Source organism: Neomonachus schauinslandi, chromosome 14 (assembly GCF_002201575.2).
Source record: "Neomonachus schauinslandi chromosome 14, ASM220157v2, whole genome shotgun sequence".
Taxonomy (NCBI): Eukaryota; Metazoa; Chordata; class Mammalia; order Carnivora; family Phocidae; genus Neomonachus; species Neomonachus schauinslandi.
In genome coordinates, this window is record NC_058416.1 from 49,634,270 (window position 1) to 49,653,126 (window position 18,857).

General features: G+C 35.0%; 1 protein-coding gene across 1 annotated transcript in view; it reads left to right on the top strand.

Annotated features, from left to right (window-relative positions):
* The window catches only part of ROCK1 (Rho associated coiled-coil containing protein kinase 1), a 153,119-nt gene that overhangs the window by 73,379 nt on the left and 60,883 nt on the right, over positions 1-18,857 (top strand). The window contains exons 10-13 of the mRNA XM_044921234.1: positions 3,940-4,099; positions 7,819-7,879; positions 11,823-11,911; positions 14,337-14,385. Of these exons, the coding sequence (XP_044777169.1) occupies positions 3,940-4,099; positions 7,819-7,879; positions 11,823-11,911; positions 14,337-14,385 (359 nt within the window). The remainder of the gene's footprint in view (positions 1-3,939; positions 4,100-7,818; positions 7,880-11,822; positions 11,912-14,336; positions 14,386-18,857) is intronic.

The following is an 18,857-nucleotide window of genomic DNA, read 5'->3' on the forward strand; positions in this document are numbered from 1 at the left end:
ATTCTTGCTGAACTGTTGTTTCAGCACTTCAAATACGTTGTTTCACTGCCTCTGGCCTTCAAAGTTTCTGCTTAGAAATAGGCTCTTAAGGAGAGCCTGGGTGGCTCAGTCAGTTAAGTATCTGACTCTTGATCTCAGTGCAGGTCTTGATCTCAGGGTCGTGAGTTCAAGCCCTGTGTTGGGCTCCATGCTGGGCGTGGATCCTATTTTATTAAAAAAAGAAATAGGCTTTTTTTTATTACTTATTTTTTAAATTTATTTTGCTTTTCTTTTTTTTTTATTAACATGTATTATTTGTTTCAGGGGTACAAATCTGTGATTCAACAGTCCTACACAATTCGCAGCGCTCACCATAGTACCTACCCTCCCCAGTGTCCCTCACCCAGCCACCCCATCCCTCCCACCCCCCTCCACTTCAGAAACCTTCAGTTTGTTTCCTGGGATTAAGAGTCTCTTAGAGTTTGTCTCCCTCTCTGGTTTCATCTTGTTTCATTTTTTCCCTCCCTTCCCTGATGATCCTCTGTCTTGTTTCTCAAATTCCTCTTATCAGTGAGATCATATGATACTTGTCTTTCTCTGATTGACTTATTTCGCTTAGCATAATACCCTCTGTTCCGTCCACGTTGTTGCAAACGGCAAGATTTTTTTTTTGATGGCTGCATAATATTCCATTGTATATATACACCACATCTTCTTTATCCATTCATCTGTTGATGGACATCTAGACTCTTTCCATAGTTTGGCTGTTGCAGCCACTCTGGAAAACAGTATGGAGGTTCCTCAAAAAGTTGAAAATAGAGCTACCCTACAACCCAGCAATTGCACTACTGGGTATTTACCCCAAAGATACAAATGTACTGATCCGAAGGGGCACATGCACCCCAATGTTTATAGCAAGAAATAGGCTTTTAATCTTATCGATTCCTCGTATATGTATGACAAGTCACTTTTCTATTGCTTTCAAAATTATCTTTTTGTCTTTTCAAAGTTTATTATAACATGTCATGGCGTGGATCTAAATTTTTCTTACTTGGAATTCATTGAGCTTCTTGGTTGTGTAGATTCATATGTTTCATCAGGTTGGTTAGTTTGGAGCCATTATTTCTTTAAATATTCTTTCTGCCCCTTACCCTACTTTCCTGGGACTTTCATAATGTGTATGTTGGTATGCATTATGGTGTCCCAAGAGTTTACGTTTTCATTCCGTTTTCTTTCTTTTCCTACGCTTGATAATATTAGTGGTCTTATTTAAATTCACTGGTTCCTCTGCCTGCTCAGATTTGCTGTTGAACCTTTTTAGTGCATTTGTAGTTTCAGCTATTGTACTTTTCAGTGCCAGAATTTCTATTTCATTCCTTATTCTATCTCCTTATTGGTATGTCGTATTTGTTAAGATATCATACTCCTGGTTTCCTTTAGTTCTTTGTCCGTAGTTTCCTTTAGCTCTCTGAGCACATTTAAGACTGTTTAAGGTCTGTTTAGAAAATCTAATGTCTCGGTTTCCTCAGTGATATTTTCTGACATTTTCTTTATTCTCCATGAATAGTCCATACTTTTTCTGTTTCTTTACATGCTTTGTAATTTTTTTTTGAAAACCGGACATTTTGAACAGAATAGTGTAACTCTGGAAATCAGATTTCCCCCTTCCCAGGTTTGCTGTTGTTGCTTGTTATGGGCTTCAGTCATGCATTTGTTTGGTAACTCTTTCAAACTATTTTTACAAAATCTGTATTCCTTGTCATGTGTGATCACTGAAGTCTGTTTTCCATTATTATGTCATTGGTCAGCCAGTGACAATTCCCGAAATGCCAAAATTTAGTAGCTTCTTTCTTCATTAAACACTCCCCTGCTTGTTGTAAGTTTTTTCTTAGATTTCAGAGTTCTGAAAAAGTTGCTTCTGATAGTTTTTGCCAGCATAATGGCTACTTCAGTGAAAAGGTGGCTTTTTAGAGCTTCCTACTCTACCTTTTTTTTTTTTTTTAATATCAGCTAGATTCCTTTTTATGGAACATGATTCCTGTATTACCAGTTATTTATGGAAAGGTAAATTTTTATAAGTGGATTACTCTAAATGATAATTCTGTAAAGCTATCTTTATCCTTATTCTTATTTATTAGTTCTGACTTGATTATGTGGTATTCTGTAAAACCTAAATGTCTTACTTTAAATGTAGACGAAGTATTACTTTTATAATTCTCCCAGGACTTCCCCTACTTGTATCTCAGAATTTAAACAGAATTTGTCTCATTTTAAAACTACTCTAAAATGGTATATAGTCTATAAAAAGACTAGATTCATCTGAAACAGCAAGAGAAAATTCACCAAACTTGCTCTGTTTCCTTTTAAAATCGATCTTATATGATAATTTTAAAGTAGAGTTTTTTAGCCTGAACACTAGATCAGCTAAATCTTTTTTGTGTGGGCTGTTCTGAACTTTCTTGGGTGTTTAGCAGTATCCCTGATCTTTACCCACTAGATGCCAGTAGCACACCTCCCCCAGTTACGAGAGCCAAAAATGTATTCAATCATTGCCACATGTCCCCCAGGGGAGCAAAATTGTCTCAAAATTGAGAACCACTGTTTTAAAGTAGAATTTATGCCAAGACCATAATTGATTTATTTGCTTCACAAGGAGAGACAACTTCCCCCCTCCTCCCCATCATTTTACAAATTAGGCAGTTAGTATTATTAGGAAGCTAGAACTATCTAGTCAGGCAGTTCTCCTGGTCATTAAGAAAAGAGAACGGTGGAAAAGATCTTTTCTCATTCATTGTTAGTATTATAGCTTCTTTGGGTTAAATTGTTGTTTCATTCTCAAATTCATCAAATAATTCACTGTATCTGAGATGCACAACAATAGTCATTTCTTGTCTGGAAAACCCAGATGATTCAATAGAAAATTTATTCCTTTCTATAAGAGATTAATACCATGAAACCAGGTCAGTTATTTTTTGTTGCTCATCTTCATCTTTTTTTTGAGGCAATATGACATGATTGTATCTAAAATAATTATTAAATATTTTGTTGCTATTTTTGTTTTTTTAACACTGTATCTTTAAACTGAAACACATTTTTTTCTAAATTTTGGATGACTCTTCTGTAGCATATTCAAGCTTCAAAATAAGATACTATTAGTATTACTTTCAAATGGTATTTTCTCCCGTATTATGAAGTTTTAAGCATTGCCATATATGGTTTTACTTAATTAAGTATATATGAGCCTCACTCTCCATCAGGTTTATAACTCTTGAAAATTGTGTCCATGTTTTAAATCTCTGCCCTCTTTTCCTAACAGCCATTTCATAAATACCTCCCTGAGTCATCGCTTAATGACTTGATTCAGGGAAGGTGGCTAGTCTGAAAATAGAATTCAAAATACATTGCTCCTTGTGACTTAATATTATAAAGATATTGAGCTGGGGGAGTGAATACAAACCATCTAGATTTTAGATGAATAAATATATTTCGATACCAAATTGTTCTATCCAGGGCTGTGAAGACATAAGCTTGATTTCTAGTTTGATATACAGCAGATTAACAAACAAAATATTGTATTTGAAACCAATCACCTTTGAATCTTTGAGTACAATTTAGTATGCTATGGTTTCTGAAAAGTCTTTTCTGTAGTCCTAACTGCTTTTGCATATTTTATATGATATATTCTAAAACAGACCTTAATACTTGTAATATTCAAATTAAACTTGAAGTGTAGATGATAATTATAGGTGATTTTGAAGGTGGTTGTTTCATAGAATTATAATGGTCAATATCAGTTGATTAATAATCCTAATAAAATTGACTAAAATAGGATTCAACCCATTTGGAATCTGTAGTTTGCAACTTACTTATATATAAGAAACATTTAGTAGTTTGTATGGAATCTTTGCTTTATTTTCATATTAAATTTGAAGCAACTACTAATTTTGTTTCCATTTTTAGCTGTAGCACCAGTTGTACCGGATTTAAGTAGTGACATCGATACAAGTAATTTTGATGACTTGGAAGAAGATAAAGGAGATGAAGAAACATTCCCCATACCTAAAGCTTTTGTTGGCAATCAGTTACCTTTTGTAGGATTTACGTATTATAGCAATCGTAGGTGAGTATGTTAAGTGTTGATTTTAGGGGTGGGTAATAATTTTGTTCTGGTCTGTTATTTTCTTAGGGGTATCTAAAAATCCCTTCGAGAACATTTAATGGTATATTAAGAGATATCTTAATATGCCATTTTTCAGTGATGCATGATATTTGTGTTATTCCATATTTCATTTCTTTTAGACTCATCCATGATCAAGATACTGTGTTTCAGAAATTGTTTGCTGAGGGATGCACTATATGTGTTCAAGTTACAGCAATTAATAAATTAAAAGATTCTATCAATACTAATATTTTGGTTAATCTCATTACCCAAAGAGTTCTGGTTTTATAATACATTTTGGAAGAACAAAGAGTTTTCTAGTATTACCATCATTATATTGATGTTACAAAGGCCTATAATTTTTAGTAATGCAAAAATTAAGTGATTCCTCACCAAAAATCACTAAATGAGTTTACCATGTCTTACATCATGTAAGATCTTGTGACCTTGGGCAAATAACTTTAACCTTTTATGCCTCCATTTCCTCAAAAATAGGGATGATGATGATGATAATACTTATAGGATTTTTGTAAGGGTTAATTAAATCAAAACAGTAGGACATTTAGAACATTAGCACTCAGTTAATGTTAGTTGTTATTAGTATGAGCTAATGTTAGCTTTAGTCTTCAAAAGACGAGATGTAAATAAAACGTTTAACATTATTTCAGTATGCTGAGCATTCATTCATTCATTCATTCATTCAACAAACATGTTTGCCAACTTATTTTTTGTCAGATAGATACTAAGCACCAAGGTGCAGGGAGAAAGATGAATAAAATATGGTTAGTACCTTCTTTTAAGATGTTCGTATCCTAGTGAGGAAATGGATATATTTTAAAGTGAAGCATTTTGTCATTATAGTCAAAACTTTTTTATAAGAGCCTATTCAGGTCAAGTTTAGAAAACAGGAATGCAATTTAATCCTGCCTTAGGAAATTTCTCCAATAATCCAGCTATAAGACAGTACTGAATACTTTTTGTTGCATCAAATACTACAAGTAGTACTTGACTATTGACTTTTAGTAAAGTCCAGTATTTTAATCCTTCCCCCCCCCAACACCCAGGAATATAATATTGTAGGTATTTTATATTGAAGTACACCGACAAGTTTCAAAGTGGTTTTTGCTAAAAAATCCTTCCTTCCTTCCTTCCTTCTCTCCTTCCTTCCTTCCTTCCTATTTTTATCAGTTATTCCCTGGCTTGGTTTCTGAAGCACTTGAAATGTTGATATAAACAACTCGCAATGTTTTTGGATTTTCTGTAGTTCATAGCAGTTAATGACTTTATTTAGGTTTATCTATACAAAAGTAATCTTGAATTAAACATATATACTATTTGTAGTACATCGTCTTGTACTTGATTATGTTCTCTGGTTTTTCCTTGCATCTATATGGTGCATATCCCAAACTAATTTCTGAGTTTCTCAAAAGTAGAAATTGCACTCTATTCTTCAGTACCACTGTCTTATTGAATAACATAGTGTTGTTTAGTAATTGCCTATTACGTGAATGGTTGAAGGTATGTATGGTTGATCTTCAAGAATCAGCAAAATACTGATTGGTTTTATGATAATATGTAAGTATAATTTTGAGTTACTGGATGAAATAGAAAACTTCTGAAATTCTTGCTCCTGAAATCCAAACATACCTTCAGTTACTAAGGTTAGAGATCTTTATTGCTGAAATATAGCTAAATGAAGAATGATTTTTAACAGTTTAAAGGTTAAACTTCTGGCTACATTTATAATAATCTAAAACCTCTCATAAAAAGTTACCTAAATTGGGGCGCCTGGGTGGCTCAGTCATTAAGCGTCTGGCTTCGGCTCAGGTCATGATCCCAGGGTCCTGGGATCGAGCCCCACATCGGGCTCCCTGCTTGGCGGAGAGCCTGCTTCTCCCTCTCCCACTCCCCCTGCTTGTGTTCCCTCTCTCACTGTCTCTCTCTCTCTGTCAAATAAATAAATAAAATCTTAAAAAAAAAAAAGTTACCTAAATGACCAGATTCTATATGAAAGCAGCAATATAATATATAAAATAACTTTGAAAGAAAAAAGAGGACAAAAAGTGGAAGAATGAATGGATATGTACAAGTGGTGTCCTTACATTTCCAATGCTGCATTCAGAGAAAGTCATATTATTAACTTTGCAGAGGCCAAATATTAACTTCAATTTATATAGCGTATTACAATTTAGAAGATATCTTAGGGATCAAATGGTCTGTTTTCCTATCTAATTCAGATTCCACTGGCATTGCTATATGCTTTTCTTTACATTACATGATGTGGAATCAATCTCACACTGAATTTCTGAGACATTCAGTAGTTAATGGAATGAAGTTGTACGAAATCTAGAATTTGTCATTTGTTATATGGAACCTTTTCTCTACAAACCTGTTACTTAGTGCCTGTTACTGCCTCCTGATTATTTGATTCTCTAGTTGATCTGAATAATTTCCCAAGGAAAATATAAAAAGTGACATATTTTCCTGTTTTTGTTTTGTTTTGTTTTAGAGCACTGTTATATGTGTTTAATGGTACTTAAAGGAACTTCTGTTTTTTACTATTAATAAAAATGTAATGACTTCATATGTAATGAATATGTAGCTGATGACAGCTGCCCTATAACAGCTATGAAGTGTGTAGTAGCTATTTGATATCTTTTTGAGGGTGTTCTCCTGATGAACCAAGGTGGTGACTGTAGTGGTGGCGATGGTGGCAGTATTAATAGTGGTGGTTGTAGCTTGTTAAAGGCAGTAGCAGAGGCAGCCATAGTACCTTACCTTCCTATGACATTTGAGAGCTTAGGAAATTTTTTTCATATGATCTGTTTAGATGTGTTTGATAATCTCATGATTTCTAAAGGTCACTACTATCTTATGTGTAATTGTAACTTTATACTGAATTTAAAGAAAGAACCCTGTAAGCCTTGGAGTCTCAAAAGATTAGCAGGCATCACCAGAACTTTAGGTTATGTTAACTCAACCACTTAAGGCAAAAACTCTTTTTTGCCCAGAAAGGCAATATCATTTTGGCTGAAGAATAATTGGGGCAGAGAGAGAAGTTGTGCTCGTGTCTTTACAAGTCAACACTTCCTTATCCCCAGTCCCTAATCCAAAAATCTCTAAAAACTGGGGTGCCTGGGTCGCTCAGTCAGTTAAGTGTCTGACTCTTGATTTCAGCTCAGGTCATGATCTCAGGGTTGTGAGTTCAGGCCCCGTGTTGGGCTCCATGCTGGGCATGGAGCCTACTTAAAAAAATAAAAATAAAAAAATAAAACCATAAAGCTCTAAAAACTGAAAGCATTTTTCACTAAAATTTGTTTGGTGGCAAAAGCTGCCATAACGTGCTCTCATGGCTAAAAACCTAATCTGAACTAACTTGAGACTATTTATGGGTTTTATTTATCCTACTTGGTATGAATATTCATATGTTTTGCTGCAGGAATAGTAAGGTATGATTACAGAGTGCTGCTTCTGACCTAACGGGGTTTTATTTAACATATGTATCACTTTTGTACTATGTTTCTAAAATAAAGAATTATGAACTTGCACTCAATTTTTAAAAAGCATAACAAGTACAATACTGAACAAAAAAATAAGCATGTAGTATATATTACTGGTTGTTATTGAATATTGAAGAGTCTTTTGGTTTTTTTTACCTTTAAAAACTCTTTTCCTCTCAGATACTTATCTTCAGCAAATCCTAATGATAACCGAAGTAGCCCCAATGTGGATAAGAGCTTGGTAGGTATTTTCTTATTATTTTTTAAAAAGTTGTTTTGTGGATGGTGTATTTTGTATACATGATATTAAGTAAACATGTGTTGCATCTGAATGTGTAGTTAGTGAACTTGAATTTTGATAACACTTTTTACTTACTGTCTCCTTCCAACTTGATTTCTTGCCTGAATATCAAGTGGAGTATTTTATGTGGAGGTAATTAGTAAACTATAAATTGCTACATATATTGACAGTGGCAGTCTTTCTGATCTTTGGAATTAGGCATTTATGAGAAATCAGTTTGTCAGTAAGGGTCTTGACAGGAAAACAGATAACACATTCAGAAGACTTAACTAAAGAGAGTTTTGTGTGTGTGATAAAATGTACATAACATAAAATTTAATTTTTAAGTGTACAGTTCAGTGTCATTAATCACCTTCACATTGTTATGTAACTACCACCATCTGTCTCCAGAACTTTTTCTTCATCCCAGACTAAAACTTTGTGCACATTAAACTCTCTATTCTACTCCCTGCAACTCTGAGTAACCACTATCCTCCTTTCTCTGTCTCTATGAATTTGACTATGCTAGGTACCTAATGTAAGTGGAATCATACAATTTTGACTTTTTGTGATTGACTTATTTCACTTAGCCATAATATCCTCAGGTTTTATTCATGTTGTAACGTGTATCAGAATCTGATTCCTTTTTAAGACTGAATAGTCTATGAATATATCACATTTTGTTCATTCATTAAGAGAGTTTAGTGAAAGGGCTATTTACAGTGCTATGAGCAGGGTCAAGGGGAGCAATAAATAAAGGGTGCAAAAGCACCCGTTGATTAACAACAGGGGGGAAGCTATTGTCCCCAGTCTGAAGGGACAAAGAGAGACAAGTATTGTTACCACAGCTCAGAAAAGCCTTACCATCATCAAAGAGGAACATAGAATATAGAACACGGCCAGCACCACAGTATGGCAATAAAAGGGTGGGGAGAATAGTACTTTCTTTCTCCCACCTTCTGATTCCTGCTGGTGTCTCCCATATGTTAAAACGAACCCTAAAATCACAGGACAATAGAATCCAGGTAATGCAATCTGTAGATTGCAAGGCAAAAGTAGGGCAGAGGATGGATTTCATGGCTAGAAAGGGAAGGGAGCAAATGGAAGAATAAACAGTACAGTCAGCATCATCTAATTTGTCCACTGAAAATTACTGTTATAAGTAAATATTAGAGACAGGAGGCCTTTTTATTGTCCATATAGCTCATGTTCATGAGACAGAGGTTAAAAAAAAAAAATCTTACTTAGACTTCAGAAGGTCCTTTTGGGTTGACCAGGACTTTTCTTAAAAATATTAGACGTAATTGGGGTGCTTGGCTGGCTCAGTTGGTAGAGTGTGAGACTCTATCTCAGGGTTGTGAGTTCAAGCCCTATGTTGGGCATAGAGCTTACTTAAAAAAATACTAGAAACAATTATTTAGCCGTCTTTGGAGCATTCTTTGAACTCTTGTACTGTAGCCTACAACATATTAGGGGGAGGGGAATAGGTAGCAATCATTTGTTAAAAGCTGATGTAATTCTTTCTCCTTGATACATTTATTCTTAAATTAAGAGAACATTCAATGTGAAGGGAGAGTGGAAAAAAGGAGAATGGACTGTGTGAGGACTTGTTAGCTGTTCTGACCATCTCTCTTTTAAATTCTCATCTCACCAGAGCTGTTTCCCAAGTTACATAGTTAACGGGCTCAGGAATCTTGAGAACCTTTGACCTAAGGAAGGTGACGATAAGGAGCTACTATAACCCACCTCCCACTGTATTACTTATCTGTAGGATTAGTGGTACATAGGAGTTTAAAAAATATTTCGTGGAATCATGTTTTCTTTGGGCTGATCTCGTTCAGTGGTGATTGCCAGAAGTTCCTTTTACTGGCTGCTGCTACCTTTTATCTTTTCTCCAGGAAGATCACAGGGCGAGTAGACAACTTTGGTGTCTCCACTGTTTCTGTTAACGTAGAGATAAATAGAAAAGTCGACAAATTTAATTTTCAACTCTTCCTTTAAAGCCTTCCAGCAAAGATGCTAATGAACAGCTTTGCAATTGACAAATAGAATGAATAATTTTCATTCCTATCTTAATTTTCTTTTTTGCTGCAAATGACACTGATTAATCCCTCCTCCTTGGAACTTCCATAACTCTTTCATGTTCCCATTATTTCCTTCTGTTTTCTTCCCACCGCTTTAGGTTTTATTTTCAATCCCTTGTGCAGGATCTCTTCCCCTTCTTCCCTCCTTCCCTCCCCTTTAGTTGTTAAATGTTTCTCAAGATGATTCTGATCTTTGCTTTCTGCTCATTTTCTATAGGTAATCTTGTTTATGTGCAGCTTGTTCCTCTAAACTCCAGACCTGTATCTCCTCTCTCTCTCTCTGACTGGATTTCTCTTCTTGTGCTTCTCAGTTCTTACCCTAGGCCAGAGCTAAATTCATAGTTCTCCTCTCTCTATCCCCTCCCCAGCAGTTCTTATTGTGTTCCCTATCTTTCGTATGGTAATCTGTTGCGCTCTTCTTTCTTTTTCCTTCCTGCCTGCCTGCCTTCCTTTTCTTTCTTTCTGCCTTTCTTTTTTTCTTATGTTGATTTTTTTTTAATAATACTACTTTGATCTTTCAAATTTTTGTATTATTGAAGTATAGTTGACATACAGTGGTACGTTAGTTCTAGGTATACAACATAATGACTTGACAATTCTGTACATTACTCGATGCTCACTACAATAAGCTTAGTTACCAACTGTCACCATACATTGTTATTATAATGTTATTGACTATATTCCCTGTGCTGTACTTTATCATCTCTTATTTCTAATCAGTTGTTAGGTTATAAATTCTACCTTCTGACTGACACAGTTATCCATTTCCTCCTCTTTGTTCCTGTAGCCTCTGCCTCATATCAAACCTATATACTCTTTTGCCTGAACTGTCTCAAAAGCCTGTTAACTGGTTACTTTGATTAGAATTTGTCTACCCTCTACTCTGTTCACCTAACTGTTACTGAAGTGAGGTACTATGTTGTTTCCCTTTTTAAAATGCTTGTAGGTTGGGGCACCTGGGTGGCTCATTCGTTAAGCATCTGCCTTCGGCTCAGGTCATGATCCCAGGGCCCTGGGATCGAGCCCCGCATCAGGCTCGCTGCTCTGCAGGAAGCCTGCTTCTCCCTCTCCCACTCCCCCTGCTTGTGTTCTCTCTCTCGCTGTGTCTCTGTCAAATAAATTTAAAAAATCTTTAAAAAAATAAATTAAAATAAAATGCTTATAGGTTAAAGTCCCTAACTACAATTTTTGCATACAAAAATCATGGTCTCACTCACCTTTTCAGATTTTATGAGACTCATTCTCTCTATTACGTTCTGTGCTCTTGATTTCTTCCCATTTACAAATATATCATATTTTCTTCTGCTTCTCTACTTTTGAACTCATTCATTCTGGCTAAAATGCCTCTTTTCTACCACCTTCTCCACTTAGTAAATATCTTCATCTTGTAGGTCCGATCTCAAACATTACATTTTCCTGGCAGAATTCCCTCCTTCAGGACACCTCATATATAACCTTATCATCACCACATTATATTCTAATATTTGTGTGTATGTCTTTGGATTATTGTATGTTCTATTCCTCCTATTTCTATTCCTCTGTGCCCCTCTATTTAATTCTTAGCTTCACGAGCACAGGGACCAAATCTTCTTAATTTTTTATATTACTAATGCCTACTATAGTGCCTGACACATTTCTAGGTGTTGAGAAAATGCTTATTAAGCTAATAGTAATTTCAGATAGAAAGAAAAAGGGTAAGATTGAACCAGGTAACTCCCTCTTGAACAGATGTAGAATGGTAACATAAATTTGTTATTTTTAAGTTCTCTATGAACATTCTTAGTAGGATGAGTTTTGCTTTGTTTTGTTTTTAATTAAAGCAGGAAAATTTGCAAAAAACAATTTATAAGCTGGAAGAACAGCTGCATAATGAAATGCAATTAAAAGATGAAATGGAGCAGAAGTGCAGGTGAGAGTGTACTTTATATGTTTTTAACATTAAAAATTGTATAGCACATACTTATTTTAAAACTTGCCCTCTATAAAACACTTGAAAAGTAATTGGAAATGAGGTGGAGATACAAAGGTTGCTGCTTATACACATTCAATGAAGAACGTCTTGGCTAGAATTGGAAAGTAATATTCATGTTGGCGTTAGTTATAGACATATTGTCCTCAGAATATTTAAAGTGCATTTGCTTCTGGCAGTCTTTATTAAAAAACTATAATGCTGATTCACTTAATGCCTGATTTATTACTTTTCTCTGCCATTTTAATTAGCTGACTGAAAGGGCAAATTAGTTTACATTAAATAAAGTGCTTTCTAGGGTCACCTGGGTGGCTCAGTTGTTAAGCATCTGTCTTCGGCTCGGGTCATGGTCCCAGGGTCCTGGGATCGAGCCCCACATCGGGCTCCCTGTTCAGCAGGAAGCCTGCTTCTCCCTCTCCCACTCCCCCTCTCTAGCTGTGTCTCTCTCTCTGTCAGATAAATAAAATCTTTAAATAAGGTGCTTTCTAAAATGTAAATGTTATTAAATGTTAAAATTCATTAAATCTAATAAGAATCTGTATATTTATGAAATATATAATCAAAATTATTTGAAATAACCTAGCACAATGTTGAGTTATTTATTAACTACAAACAACTTTTATATTTTTGTGGGTGGTATTACAGAGGTAATGCAGAGATTAAGTATTCAACAAATGGAATTGGGAAAACTGGCAATTTTGTGACTGGGCCAAGGAGGAAACAAGTAAAAGTCTCATTTCATACCATTCCTGATAGATTAAATACTTAAGTATATAATACAAACTTTTCTCAGAAAAACACATATAAGCAAATTTCTAGAATTTCTAAGTATGAAATACGGAAATAAGGGGAAGAAATGGAAATAAATATGTTGAGAAGTTTCTTCATCCAAAATTAAACTAGTGATAGTGGCAGTGTAGGGTATCGATTCGAGGAAGAAGTAGGAATGGTCAAAGTGGCCTGTAATGGTAGGAGAGTGTTGGGGAGAGAAGGGAAGCCTGAGATGGGGGGTGGTAAGGTTGACAGAATCTAGGTCTTAGAGGACTTTGTTTTTGACAAGCTAAGGAATTTGGAATGTATCCTGAAGATGATGGAAAAACCTTGAAAGTTATTAAACTAAGTAAAAAACTGGTAACATTTTCTTTTTAAAAAGAACTCTGGTTAGTTGGCAGCACTTCACATTTATTCAACTTAATGGAAATGAAGGAGGAAGATGAGTCAAGGATGATTCCTAGGTTATGTCCTTTCTTAGGGATACCTAGAGTAAAAACAAACTGATATTATGGGTAAGGGTGTGGAGCAGAGGGAATAACATTTTGGGCATGCTGAGTGAGGTATTTGAAGCATCCATGTAAAACATTGTACATGCAGATTTGAAGCTTAGGGTTGTGTTCAGAGCCAAAGAAAACAAATTGTGATGGAGATAATAAATACACTTTCAATTTATCTCAACTTTTTGACTAGGTTGTTCCGTGATACATTTACTCCCAGTTATATATGCCACCTTGCCCTTCCTTATTTAATCTTGTATAAAGTTTAAATAGCTAATTTTTGTTTATTATCAAATATTGCATGAGTGATTCAGGGATCCTTAACCTGGAATCCATAGACCTCCTCCAGAGGGTGCATGGATGGAATTCAGGGTTCTTAAACTTGGATGAGAAAAAGTGAGTGTTTTCCATAACGTATAATGAAAATTCAGCATTTCCTTCCACTGTGAACAAAAGCAATAATCTACATTTATTAGCAGTAGCTGTGGATTTTTTATTACTGATACCATAAATATTTTCATGTATTATGGTTGTTATCTCTAAATATCATTTGTGCTCATCACTACTTTGAAATTACTACCGCTAGATCTTGTGGTTTAATGAGTTAATAAAGAAACACACATATTACTGAATCATACATTTTATTTATTTATTTATTTATTCATTCATTTATTTAAAGGAGAGAGAACCTGTGTGCGAGTGTGGGGGGTGGGGGTGGTCTTAAACAGGCTCCACGCCTAGTGCAGAGCCTGACACAGGGCTCAGCCTCACAACCTTGAGATCATGACCTGAGGCAAAATCAAAAGTCAGATGCTTAACCAACTGAGCTACCCAGTTGCCCCCATACATTTTTAAAATTTAAGACTGAATTTTAATATATTTTTGGCTTGTTTTTAATCCTATATTTTATTTTACGTTTTAAAATATATTATTCTGAGAAAAGGCCATAGGCTTCACCAGACTGCCAAAGGAATCCACAGCACCAAAGATGTTAAGACATCTTAGTTAAATGGGAAAGTAAGGAATGTGGTGTTCCACCACTGGGCAATAAAAAATAAACATATTTCTAATCTATACTGCTTTTGTTTTTACAGAACTTCAAACATAAAACTAGACAAGATAATGAAAGAATTGGATGAAGAGGTACTTTTTGTTTTCTAATCAGAAGTTTCCTTTTTTGAGAGTTTTTTCTTTTTTCAGATTGTTTTGTTTTCTAAGAAAATTGCATTTAAACTTTATAGGTTGAAATAGAGAGTCAAAGAACTGTGATGAAGGCCTTACTTAGGAACTGCAGGTTTAAATGATACAGATTAGATTATATTTTAGTTTCCTTTGTATATGTACTTTTATTCTAGAACCATGTTGAAATTTTAGTACATAAATTTCATTTCAGTGGTTCTTAACATTTGAGAAAGGAGCAAGAGAATCAAATAGGATCTGGAACTACAGCAGAAAAAGACAAATAGGAAAGAGGAAAGAGTACAATTTTAAATTGTAAAAAAAAATCCTTTTTAAAAGGACCGACATTAACATAATTTTATGTGATGAAATGGGAAATGTATTGATTTTAGAATTACTCATGTTTTCCATGGTCACCTAGCAAGAAGTTTTTTGGTTTTTTTTTTAAAGATTTTATTTATTTATTTGACAGAGAGAGACACAGTGAGAGACAGAACACAAGCAGGGGGAGTGGGAGAGGGAGAAGCAGGCTTCCCATGGAGCAGGGAGCCTGATGTGGGGCTCGATCCCAGGACTCTGGGATCGTGACCTGAGCCGAAGGCAGATGCTTAACGACTGAGCCACCCAGGCACCCCACAGGAAGTTTTTACTAGGGAAACATATGATTCAGATGTTTGTTTGCAAATATATAATACATTGTCTTCCTTTTGATCAGCTTATACTGTCTTTCCACTATGTGTATGAAGAGTACCCTGAAAAGAAATATACTTTCTATAGCCTTATTGATTTCTTCCGTTTTTTTTTTTTTTTTTTAGTTTTATTTTTTCTAGTGGTTTTTTTTTTGTTTTATTTAAAAAAATTTTTTTTTTTTTGCCTTTTTTTTTTTTTTCTTTTTTTTTTTTTTTTTTTAGATTTAGTCTTTCTAGTGGTTTTTGTGCTGTCTTAATTTTCTCTGTTCTTAAGGAATAGTATTTGTCAATGTCTTGTTTTTTGTTTTTTTCATTTGTAGCTTTGGATATGCATATACATAAAATACATACAAATACATACATACATACACATGTAATACAAATATGTATATTTCACCAACTTGCGATTGGTCAGTGTGTACTTAGCACTACTTATTTAGCTCTAAGTATGTAAGAAATCCATTTTGCAAATCCTCAGCTTTGGATATTTCATTTCTAAAAAACAGATAAAATATGGTATGCTAGATTAAAGTTAAGATCAATCCACTAAGAAGACGTAGCATTCATAAATTTGTATCCACCAAATAGCAGAGCTACAAAATATGTGAAATAAAAGCTGATAAAACTGAAAAGATAGACAAATCCACAATTACTGTTAGAGACTCCACTATCATTCTATAGACAGAAAATCTGCAAATATACAGGAGAACTCAACCACACCATCAACCAACAAGATCTTTTTAACAGTTCTAGAACCCTGCACCCAACAGCAGTAAAATACACATTCTTTTCAAGCACTCAAAGAGTACATACCAACATAGAGCACATCCTGAACAAACTTCTACAAATTAAAAAAAAAATTTAAATCACAGAGTGTGTTCTCTGACCAAAATGTAATCAAACTAGAATGACTAACAGATATCGGGCAAATCTGCAAACATATGGAAACTAAACAGCACAGTTCTAAATAATCCATGGGTCAAAGAGTAAGTCTTAAGGGGAGTGAAAGAATATGTTGGAATGTTAATTATGTCTCATAAAGTTTATGTTTTTTTTTAAGATTTATTTGTTTATTAGAGAAAGCATGAGCAGGAGGAGGGGCAGAAGGAGAGGGAGAGAAGCAGACTGAGCCACCCAGGTGCCCCCTCATAAGGTTATGTTAAAGAGTTATGGCTTATAGGGCGCCTGGGTGGCTCAGTTGGTTAAGCGACTGCCTTCGGCTCAGGTCATGATCCTGGAGTCCCGGGATCGAGTCCCGCATCGGGCTCCCTGCTCAGCGGGGAGTCTGCTTCTCCCTCTGACCCTCCTCCCTCTCATGCTCTCTGTCTCTCATTCTCTCTGTCTCAAATAAAAAAAAAAAATCTTTAAAAAAAAAAAAAAAAAAAAGAGTTATGGCTTATAAAAAGAATGAAATCTTGCCATTTGCAACACCATACATGGTCTCAGAGGGTTTTTATGCTAAGTGAAATAAGGCAGACAGAGAAAGACAGATACTATATAATTTCACTTATATGTGGAATCTAGAAAACAAAACAAAAAAACAGACTCTTAAATACAGAGAACAAACTGATGGTTGCTGGGCATATGGGTGAAGTAGTAGGTGAAGAGGATTAAGAGATACAAACTTCCAGTTATAAAATAAATAAATCATGAAGATAAAATGTATGGCATAGGGAATATAGCCAGTAATATTGTAATAATGTGTATGGTGACTACACTTACATTGAGAACTGTCAAATTGCTGTGTTGTACACCTGAAACTAACATAACATTGTGTGTCAACTATACCTCAATAATAAAATAAGTTATGGTTCTTCATCTTTAAAAAAATACTTGAACAATAAAAATAAAACATCAAAATTTGTGGGATGCAGCTGACATAGTGCTTAAGGGAAATTTATACACTAAAGGCACACATTAAAAAAGATGAAAAATCTCAAATCAGTCATCTAAGCTCCTACCTCAAGAATGTAGAAGAGCAAAATAAACCCAAAGCAAGAAGAAGGAAGGGGAAATAAAGATAAGAGCAGAGATCAATGGAATTGAAAATAAAAACAATACAGAAAATCAATGAAAACAAAAAGCCAGCTGTTTGGAAAATTGACAGACCTCCAGCAAGATTGATAAAAAAAAAAGGGGGGACATAAATGATCAGTATCAGGAATAAAACAGGGCAGGCATATCACTAGAGTCCCTACAGATAATCAAAAGGATTATAAAGGAATACTACAAACAATCCTGAACATGTAAGTGTGAAATTTAGGTAAAATGGACTAGTTCCTCCAAAAGTACAAAATACCACAACTCAGACAATGTGAAATAGATTATTTGAATAGCCCTATATAACTATTGAAGTGAATTCATAATTTAAAAGTTTCCCAAAAAGTAGGGGTGCCTGGGTGGCTCAGTGGTTAAGCAGCCAACTCTTGGTTTTGGCTTATGTCGTAAACTCATGGGTTGTGGGATTGAGCTTCACGTAGGGCTCCATGCTCAGTGGAGAGTCTGCTTGAAGATTCTCTCCTTCTGCCTCTCCCCCTACCAGGTCGCACACGTGCACACTCTTTCTCTCTCTCTCTCTCAAATAAGTCTTTAAAAAAAATAAAAATAAAAAAGTTTCCCAAAAACTAATCTCCAGAACCAGGTGGTGTTATTAGAGAGTTTGACTAAATGTTTTAAGGAGAATTAATACCATTTCTACACTATCTGTTCCAGGATATATAAAAGAAGGGAACACTCCCCAGTGAGTTTTATGAAACTAGAATTACCCAGATAACCAAATCTCACCAAGAGAGTACTACAAAGAAAACCACAGATCGGTATCCCTCATTTACAGCCTACTGATTTTTTTTTTTAAATATTTTATTTATTTATTTGAGAGAGAGAGAGAGCACATGAGAGGGGGGAGGGTCAGAGGGAGAAGCAGACTCCCTGCTGAGCAGGGAGCCCGATGCGGGACTCGATCCAGGGACTCCAGGATCATGACTTGAGCCGAAGGCAGTCGCCTAACCCAGGCGCCCCAGCCTACTGATTTTTTACAAAGGTGCAAAAGCAATTTTTAACAAGTGGTGCTTGGAGTAATTAGATATTCATAGACCAAGATATGAACCTCAAGTCTCACATTTTATGTAAAAATTAATTCAAGATGGGTCATATATTTAAAGGTGAACATAAAAACAAAACTTCTAGGAAAAAAATAAGTGAAAAATCCTTGAGACTTACAGCTTGGTGAAAAGTTCTTAGACATGACACCACAAACATCCACATAAGGAAAATAATTCAACAAATTGGACTTCATCAGAATTAACAGTATTTGTTCTGTGAAAGACCATGATAAGAAGATGAAATGACAAGATATAGATTGGAAAAAAAAATTTGCAAACTACGTATCTCACAAAGGAATCTATTTAGACTATTTAAAGAACTCTAAAGCTCAACAGTAAATAAATAATCCCATTTGAAAATTGGCAGAAGACAGAGTGGATAAAAAGCACATGAAAAGATGCTCAACATCATTAACCATGAGGGAAATGCAAATAAAACCACTATGAGATATCATTTTATAATCATTAGAGCAAGTAGAATAAAAAATAGCACAGTACCAAAACTGGCAAGAATATAGGGAAACTGGTTCCCTCATACATTATAGACGGGAATGTAAAATTGTACAGCCAATCTGGAAAGTATTTTGGCAGTTTCCTAAAATACTAAATATGCAACTACCAGGCGACCCAGCAATTGCACTATTGG